The sequence below is a fragment of the Seriola lalandi genome, unplaced genomic scaffold, assembly GCF_002814215.2.
Source record: "Seriola lalandi dorsalis isolate HSWRI2012SDOR001 ecotype SW California unplaced genomic scaffold, Sedor1 jcf7180002054903, whole genome shotgun sequence".
Lineage (NCBI taxonomy): Eukaryota > Metazoa > Chordata > Actinopteri > Carangiformes > Carangidae > Seriola > Seriola lalandi.
Genome location: NW_019525455.1, coordinates 218,126 through 228,125, shown reverse-complemented (window position 1 = coordinate 228,125; position 10,000 = coordinate 218,126). Strand labels below are relative to the sequence as shown.

The 10,000-nt window shown below is 43.5% G+C and overlaps 1 protein-coding gene across 1 annotated transcript in view; it reads right to left on the bottom strand.

Moving 5' to 3' along the window:
* LOC147817734 (dedicator of cytokinesis protein 3-like) overlaps nucleotides 1-5,563 on the bottom strand; it is a 22,938-nt gene extending 17,375 nt beyond the window's left edge. Inside the window, exons 1-4 of the mRNA XM_087169651.1 lie at nucleotides 5,255-5,563; nucleotides 4,905-5,053; nucleotides 2,186-2,270; nucleotides 1-23 (exon numbers count right to left, since the gene is read on the bottom strand). The exon at nucleotides 1-23 is cut by the window's left edge and continues 19 nt beyond it. Coding sequence (XP_087025777.1) covers nucleotides 1-23; nucleotides 2,186-2,270; nucleotides 4,905-5,053; nucleotides 5,255-5,563 — 566 coding nt within the window. The remainder of the gene's footprint in view (nucleotides 24-2,185; nucleotides 2,271-4,904; nucleotides 5,054-5,254) is intronic.
* Between the last annotated feature and the right edge of the window lie 4,437 nt (nucleotides 5,564-10,000).

The window sequence follows — 10,000 nt, the reverse complement described above, 5'->3', positions numbered from 1 at the left end:
ACGCTGTGTCTGCTGGACAGGTGCTGAGGAAGAGACACAAACAAACCTGAGGTCAATAATCATGTCCCCTCTTCCCCTTATCACGCCTCCTCTCCTTGTTCCCTCTCCTTGTTTCCTCTCCTTGTTTCCTCTCCTTTTCTCTAGTTTCCTCTCCTCTCCTACTTTCCTATCCTCACCTAGTTTTCTCTCCTCTTGTTTCCTCTCCTCTTCATGATTAAATACTTAAATGCCCCAGAGAGTTATTACCCCGACTCGTCTCTCTAAATCTCTCGAGTGTGAGACGCGAGCGAGCGAGCGAGCGAGCGAGCGGTGGAACCTGTTTGATGAATTGAAGTAATGACTGTCAAATTAAAGCCATCTGCAAATATTCAAATATTCTACCCTGAGCCGAGGAGAAACACTGCTTCAGTGTGATCATCAGAGTTTCATTATACGAGGGATTCCCCGTCTATATGTTAACGGTCGCTGTAAACGCGACAATATACTGATGTTACATTATTAACGACAGTCAGAGCAGGAGCCATATTGTTTTCAGGTTGTCCGTCCATCTCAGTAACGCCTCGGAAATTCTTCAAATTTTGGCACAAACATTCACCAGGACTCAAGGATGAACTGGTTAGATTTTGGTTGCTAAAGGTCAAAGGTCAAAGGTCAAAGGTCAAGGCCTTGTGAACGTGATATCTCTTCCAGTCTGTTTTCATTTCAGCTGTTTTTCGATTCCTTGTTTTATTCGATGATCAGAACAAAACAAAAACAGTTTAATGTCATTTATGATGAAAAAGCAGCAAACGTTCACACTGGAGAAGCTGGAAGCAACAGGTGTGTTTTAGAAAAATGACCAAACGACTGATTGATTATCAAAGTAATCGCCTTGATTTTCTGTTGATTGACTCACAAACTAATTAACTAATTGTTGCAGCTGTAAATTAACTCACACCACGATGATAATCTGTTGTCAGCAGTGACTTTATATTCACAGTCAGTCGTCTTGCAGTCGACTGTTTGAAAACTTTCTTTTCATTCACTTTGTATTCTCGTTTTCACTCTGCTGCTGCTGCACTAATGTAAATTCTCTGAAGGGATCAATAAAGTTTAATTTGATCTTATCTGGTGTTTTCTTCATCTTGACCTTTTCTTGGTCAAATCTAACGACTTTTTGTTCACACACGATGTCATCTCCATCTCCAGACAATTCATCAGGATGCTGAGAATCATAATTTCATAACTGTGTGACTTTCTTTTGCTCGTATTTGTTCCTGTTATTTGCATCAGTGTCACTTCTCCAAACAAAACATCACGGCTGTGAAACAGCATCTGATTTATTTCTCTCTCTGCAGGTTCACTGCTCCACAACTTCCACCCCACCATCTATAAACTTTACAACTTTCTCCCCTCAGTGTCTCTCTCTTCCTCTCGCTCCGTCTCTAGGCAACAGAACAAAGGGGGAATCACCACGGCCACGGTGTTTGACTGGTACAGCTCAGCTATTTAAAGCAGGGCTGATGTAAGACACAGAACATCAAGTATTTCTTTAAGAGACCAGGAACAACCAAGAATACTCCTCCAGGTTTTTTCTCAAAACATCCTCAGAAATCTGACGCAAACTGACAAACAGATTATCGACAATATCAACACGTGTAGAACAAAGTATTAATCGAGATTCACCATATTTTTCTGTGGTTGAAAAACTCGTATCTCACAAGGCTTTTACCATGAGATATGAGACATCTCAGCAACTAATGTATTTATGATATTTCATGCAGCATCAAATATCAGCCACAGTTATGCAGATACTCGCTCGGTTGTCAGATTATTAGGAACACCCAGCTGAATCCAACAGTCCTGCAGTAAATCCATGTGCAACAGTGTTGAAACTGTTGATTTAACTTTTAGAAGTGTTCGCTAATTTCTTTAAAAATCAGAAACCGAAATCTCTCATTTACAAAAGTTTTCAGGGCGTCTGCTGAGGTCGGGTCAGAGCTTCAGAGGTCGTCTGCAGAGATGGAAGAAGCTGCAGCTCTCCATCGGTCAGGACGTTATCTGTTCATGTGTTCACACCTGTTCACGTGTTCACACCTGTTCACGTGTTCACACCTCTGCACCCCGGTTAGAATCACTTTATCTGTAGACCAGCGTGTGGAGAGATGAGACTTCCTGGAAATAAATTAATTACGTAATTACTTACCATTTTGTAAAGATCTGAGACGCTTATCTGCTCTTCATCCACCATCTCAAACTCTTTCCTCGGCACCAAGTCCAGACCCAGGTGTCTGAGAGAGAGAGAGAGAGAGAGAGAGAGGGAGAGAGAGAGGGAGAGAGGGAGGGAGAGGGAAGGAGGGAGAGAGAGGGAGGGAGAGAGAGAGAGAGAGAGGGAGAGAGAGAGAGAGGGAGGGAGAGAGGGAGAGGGAGGGGGAGAGGGAGGGAGAGGGAGAGGGAGAGGGAAGGAGGGAGAGAGAGGGAGGGAGAGAGAGACAGAGAGAGGGAGAGAGAGAGGGAGAGAGAGAGAGGGAAGGAGGGAGAGAGAGAGGGAGAGAGAGAGAGGGAAGGAGGGAGAGAGAGAGGGAGAGAGAGAGAGGGAGAGAGAGACAGAGGGAGAGAGAGAGAGAGAGAGAGAGAACCACATCAGTGTCTTTTATTTAACCTTCACACAAATGATATTTCCGATATGGATACAGGTACAGAAACCTTTACACCAACCTGTGCACTTTAACACACACGCACACACACACCCACACACACACCCACACACACACACACACACACACACACGGTGTATTAAAGTCATGTGAGCTGCGGCCTGCAGGGATGTTGTTCCTGAGGATCACACACACACACACCTCTCACCTTCAGGCCGTCGACCTCGGTCTTAAAGACACGGAGCTGAATATTCTTAGAAACAGTGAAACGGCCTTAAACTGCGACCGGGAGACTGGGTGTCTGTTGCCGTGTTAATCGGAGCAGGGCGGTAAATTTTGTTTAGCCACAGATCCGGAGGCAGCAGCTCATTCTCCGGCCGATAAAGTTTAAGAACTGAGGGCGGAGGGTCGTATCCATCACGTCTCAGCTGTGCCAACAGAGACCGTCCTGCTGTAACGACCCTCAGGTCGCCTGTGCAGCACGTCATTATGACCCACAGTTAGGTTTGGTTGCTTGGCGACGTCTATTGTTCAGGTTGAAGGACTGGTTGGACCAACATCACTATATTTGTACTTGATTAACAAAATAGCTGCTGATTAATTTGATTGATCAACTAATGAGAGTAATAAGATAATTTCCCTCAGATTTGAAAGAACTCGCAGAAAGTCACATGAAACACAAACTGACAGATGATCTGCGTGAGTCTCCAGCCTCTGATTCTACTGCCGGAGCTTTCTCTCTCAGAGGAGGCAGTGGAGCTTGTTTTCCCATCATGCAACCTTTCACCATGAATTAGCTTTCAGGTAAGAGATGCCGCTGCTCGGCCTCCTGCTCGTTTCTGTCTGACACATCACTTCCTCTCACCAGCTGAGGACTAAATCAGGATTCATCCACTGAACCAGACTAATATCACTACGAGCAGCTAATTCCTACTTCTGAACTCTCTTAATCAGCAACAGTAATGACGGATCCAACGGTCAATGTCTGTAGTTTTGCTGTTTCTGAGTTCTACTGGAAACTGGAAGAAACGCGCCACGTTATCCCAAATACGAGGCTGTAATAATAACAATCCTCCTCCTCCTCCTCCTGATGACCTCCCAGTGTGTCTCGTCCCCACAGACCGTGAAGTGGAGCTTTAAATAACCTGTAACAGTCCCGGCGAGCCCATCTTTCATTTCTCCAGTATTAATAACTCAATCCCAACACAGCCGACGGTTTCTCGCCATTTCATCTGTTTTCTTTCAGCCTTTCAACGAGCTCCCATGAGTCTCTTCAACCGACGGCGTACGGCTTCATCCACCTGCCTCCAATCACGCTTTTATTTGCCCTGTGTTTGTGTGTGGGGAGCTCCCTGATCTGCCGTCTGCAGCACAGACTCAGAGGCCAGGCCGTCTTCAAACATCCACACATCCACGCACAGGATTTCTCTTATTTTTCTCAAGAACTTGCTTCAAGTCAATAACATTATAAACATGAATCAAGCTTTTTTTTTTCGAGAACTGAACCAGAGATTTTGATTCGATCAAAAATACAGAGTTGCAAAAAGGCTTGAGCAACATCCAAAATATACTATTTTTTATTTGGGGGAATTTCTGGGGGGAGGATTTTTATTTCAGATGAGATAAGATAAAACTTTATTGTCCATTCGATTTGCATGAAATGGAAATTTGTCCTTGACAACGTGTAAAACTATTTTTTCTGTAGTAAAAACTATTAATATATAAAATACACAAATATACTTTTTTGGGGGGGATTTTTCATAATATTATTCATATTTTTGCATTTTATATTTCAGGTATAAGTGATGTCACATGCCAAAAAAAAAGAGTGAATAAATAAATACATTTTTTATATTATGAAAATTATTGCAAAGGGCGGGAAATATCATTATATTTGATATTATTGAATATCGTCCCAAGCTTAGCTGCTCAAATGCCTCAGACATTTGGACTCGGCTGTATATCAGCGTTCAGAACTGTTTTACAATTTGTTGTGATGCTGATCTTTGGTAAACGTTTCGTCACAGTAACCAATAAGTGACCAGCTACAACAAGCAGGAAGTAAAAGGTGAGAGGATCAAATTAGTTGAAATGATAGAAAAGTAATTTACAAACAACTGAAATAGTTATAAACGAAAGAATTAGCTGAAAGTATAAATATATAAACAAGCGAATCAGTTATTTATATATAAAGATATTTAATGGATAAATGGTTGAAATGCTTCTGTCACTGTGTGTGTGTGTGTGTGTGTGTGTGTGTGTTCTCACTCATTGCCCCAGTCCAGTCTGACGGTGATGTGTCTCTTGACGTCTCGGCTCTGGTCCTGCGTCAGGTGACCGGACAGGAGCTGCCGCCTCAGGTCGATCAGCTCCATCATCACGTGGCGAACCTTGTAGAACAGATCCACCTTGTGTTTCTGATGGAGAGAGAGAGAGAGAGAGAGAGAGAGAGAGAGAGAGGGCGGGGGGTTACATTCGTCTGTTGTTGAGCACCCACACTCATATTGTCCAGCTCGTGAAGAGGCTGAGTAAGCTGTCATCCTTTGGCAGCGACGAGGCCACTGTTGCCGTGGCGTTTCTTCCAAGGCGGTGTGACACAAACAAACAACAGCTCTCACTGTAATACAGTTAAGGTGAACGCGCTCATTGTTCTGCCAGCCAGTTCCTGTGAAGCCTCGCAGACCGAGCCGGAGCCGACGCCAGCGTGTGTTGGCCGGGAGGAAGAGGATGAAGAGGAGCGCTGTGAGCGGATCACAGTTTATCACAGAGCTCATATCAACAAACACAGTGACTGAGTCCAGTCCACCTGTCGGTGAGCGAGGGCGACACACAGAGGGGTCCGGCCGGGGAATCGAACCGTCGACCCTCTGGCTGTCGGCTGGTTGGGACACAGAGGAAACCAACATGGAGATGTAATCGTGTTTCATGTCATTACAAAGTAAAAACAACCATGGTCATAAACATCAGCCGTGTTTGATGTTAAAGGACCAAGAGTCAAACAGTGAGAGATTCGGCTGCTGTTTAAAGCCTTGAATAAATCTGCATCTGTGTGACATCAATTACTACTAATAATAATAAACTAATAAATACTTATACTAATATTCGGGATCTTTAAACGCAGGTTCATGTTCCACTGACTCGTCTGTTGTCTCTGGTTTTGAGGGATTCTCTGAAAACAAAGGCAGCACAGACTCGACTCTACAATGGGTCTGCAGTTCAGTGTTTCCAGTGAGACAGCACAGCAACTGCACAAACACATGGGTGCACACACACACACACACACACACACACACACACACACACACACACAATCCAGAATACACTTCCCGCTATAGCTTGTTCTATTATTAGCGCTCTAATTCACCCCACAGACTTTCAACAGCAGGCGCTGGGGTTAAATGTCGACTCAGTTTTTAGCTGGAAAGCTACAGAGGCAGAAATGACTGTACAGAGAGGCAGGTGCTGCGGACACACACACACACACACACACACACGTATAAATAACACATGCAGAGGTTCAGGAGCCTGTAAGCCGGGCTGAAGAGGAGAACAGTGAACCTGCTCCTGTCGGTATCTTTAATACACACAGAACCTCTTTGCATCAGAACCGTTATGTAACTCCGGCTGCAGTGGAGGTGGAGCTGTTTTTGGGAACCTCAGCTCAGAAACAGCATCATGAGCATCTGGTTGAACATGGCAGCGGCAGCAGCAGCTTCTCCCAGTGCATCCTGGGACAGACTTTAGCCCCGGCCAAGAATAAGAACAGATACACAGTCGAGACAGAATCTTTAAAGGTATTTCTCAGGGTGTAGATGGGGATCAGTCGCTCCTCTTGTTACCTGAGGCGTCCTGCTCCACTTCAACTTTACACTGTCCAACTTTTGTCCACTTGTCCCTGTTTTTATCGTGTCTACTGTTTATTACTATTAAATATCTATTAAACTCACATGAGGAAAAGCTCAGGAGGCCAATCATTATCACTTGAGCCTGTTCAAAAGTAATTTAATTTAATTCTTTTATCTATTTAATATTATTATTATTTTATTACGGTTTTTTAATCACAATACAACACACCTTGTTTTCTTGTTCTGTTTATTTTTTTTTATAAATTGTATTGCATTGAAAAATATACGGATCACTGTAAAAGGAATCAACGATTTTACTGAACCGGCAGCTGAAGCCTGATCTCAGTTTTACTTACAGAAAGCAGAAGCGGCTGCTGCACATTGAATCAAACTGCTTGGACAGAATACGTGAGATGAACTATACCTGAGTTAATTATTTAGAGGATTCTTACACAGACTGGTTCACTGTAGTAAGAGTACTCTACTCTTGCTCTGAGGTAATGTGTCCACAGGGAAGCCCCATTTTTCACAGACCTGGGATCTGTATCTCAGGAGCTCGTGTTGTGACCTCTGCTGCAGCCGTCCAGCTCCTGCTGACTGATTAGCATGTTTTCAGCACTCAGCGCGGCGAGTGAACAAGGTTAAAAATACTACAACTTTTAGCCAAAGAGCGCCAAATGGATTTCCAGTAGTTGCTTAGCAACAACAAGAGTCACGCACAGCGGTTCCCCTCAGCAGCTGTTTGGCGTTTGTTTTGAAGGAGATGCCCAGTGGACACAGGAGCTATTGAAACATGTAACTATTAATGATGCAGGAGGATCTTTCAGAGTAAAAGCTTTTACACATTATCTTAATGGGCAGAGAAAAGTGCACTTTAATTATTCATTAATAATATAGACATTGGATCAATTTTCTTACTAATTAATTCTTTCATCTAATAAAAAGTGAAAAACAAGAGAAGTGCCAGCAACAAGTTACTCACAGATAATCTGATATAAAACAGAACAGTCAGAAAAATCCTGTGAAGTTTTATTAATGATTTAATTAATTCAATTAACACACATCTAACAATCAAAATCATAATCAATCAATTATTCTCAAAAACACTTAGAGAAGTGATAATTTAGACAAGTAGACATCAGACGAGTCGGGTTAGAGCAGATGGATGAAGACCATTAAAAACAGTAATTCACCAGTGGCCAAACAGGAAGTAAAAAAACAACTGAGGTGACACCAGTGGCCAAACAGGAAGTAAAAGAACAACTGAGGTGACTCAGTCATGACTCAGCAGAGCGGTAGGACCGTAGTGTGACCTGCAGTTTATATCATCACACACAAAGAAATCCTGCTGCACGATATTCAGAGTTCACACTGAGCGTGCTTCCTGCACTGACCCAAAATAACCAAGTCACAAACAGGAACTGCATGACTAAGATTAGATATTGATCGTTTTATTAAATCTTTCACAGTGTAGAAGGAAATAATCGACATCGGCCAAATTCCACGAAACAGGATGATACAGTAAAAAAAAAAAAGTTCCTGTGTATTTTAATGAGATGACGTGTCACATTCATTTTGAGACTTTACAGTCGCTGTAAACACACGACAGAGTTTCCACCAGGCTGAGAATTATTTGTGGTGGTGGGTGGTTGTTTTCTGTGGTTACAATTTACATACGTACCCTAAACGCTTCACATACAATCTATCAGTAGAAACTACAATTTACAGATGTACCCTAAATGCCTCACATGCAGTCTATCAGTAGAAACTACAGTTTACAGATGTACCCTAAACGTCTCACATGCAGTCTATCAGTAGAACCTACAGTTTACAGATGTACCCTAAACGCCTCACAAGCAGGATAGTGGACAGTAGCTCCCACAGGTGTAAACTAGGTGATATTATCCACCTGGGCGGGGCTTCCTCTACCTGTGGGGACCAGGTTGAGCTGCAACATGAGACCCTCCCTGCCTCCGCCTGTCGACTGTATTCTGTTCCTGTACTGAGCTACAGCAGGATGCGTTCAGAGGCCGAGGGCAGCCCACACTGTTGCTTCCTTCACTGAGCCAATGTATAAAAGCTCATATACAACCACCATGTTTACACTCTTGAAGTGTGTCCTGGAGACGCTCAGCGGCACACGAGTCAGATGTAAAGCTCCCAGAACCATGCAGACACAGCAGAGAAAACACAACACACACACACACACACACACACTGTTGTTGTTTACAGCAGCAGACTGAGAGAGGAGCTGCACCTGGAGCAAGGTTCACACACACATCTACACCAGAGAGCTGCCCAGAACTCACTGCCTGTTGTCAGCCACTGGAGCCGCTGGGGAAACTGTAAAGTGTATGTCTGGCTCAAGTTCACAACAACAGTGTGAGTGTGTGTGTGTGTGTGTGTGTCGTTCTCCCTCAGTGCTACACAAACACACAGGAGAAAGGATCTGGAGTACAGGCGTACTCTCCAGTGTAGACAATATGTTTTTATTTCCGCAGCAGGACTGGAGACGGCTACAAACTGTGACCTGTAGCAAATCTAAACGTTTTTATTAATCTGCTCCAACAACAAACACCAACATCCACAGACGGCAGCTGACCTGGAAGTGCTGACTCAGCTGATCCAGTATTAGTCAGTTCTCACTGAGGTCATGCAGACAGTTTATCTGCAGAGCCACATGCTGCCTTAATGTGTGAGGCACAACAGACTCATCTTCAATTCACAGCCATCAACGGGACGTAGCTCAGCTTGACCAGGCCGGATTATCAGTGGACTTTTAGTTTTAAGACCGATTCACGTTATTTTATATTGTTGTTGTTAAATTAAAATGGTGCAGATCAACCAAACTAACTGACATACAAGGTGATATGTCAGTGTAGGAATAATCAGAGTCCCTGTGCAAATATTGAAGATGTCATTTATTCTACAATGTTCCCTGTTCTGTTGATGGGAAGTTACAGATGACAAAGAACATACTTAAAGCTCCTCCAGTGTAAAGGTCTGTGTCCATGTGTAGTGTGATTATAGATCAGCTCTAGCTTCTATATCAATACTGTGAAAGTATCAAAGCCTCAGTCTACAGAGAAATGCACACAGCCTGTATTCAGAAACTGAGCCTTAAAACCAGCCGTCAGGACTTCTGGAACTTTGTGATGTCACAACAAAGCAGTCACCAAGCCCCGCCCACCTGGACCCACCATCCAAACCTTGCAGGAGGTTCTGAGCCTCCTCTCTTCTGATTGGCTCACAGACCTGTTGTTACTAGAGCTCCAGAGAGAAGCCTGAGAGAGGAGATGTGAAACTACACTGAGAAGAACCACAAATAAATCTTCTCATGGATCAACACTGAGGGTGTGGACGGGTCAGTAGGGACAATAAATATTTGTCCCAGGCTCTCCTAACAGCTGCTGCCACTAATGTAATTTATTAATATGACAAATAAGAACCGACTGTTCACTTACTGTCTAATATATCTATAGTTTCCCAGACTTCATCTGTGAGTAGATATAATGTCGT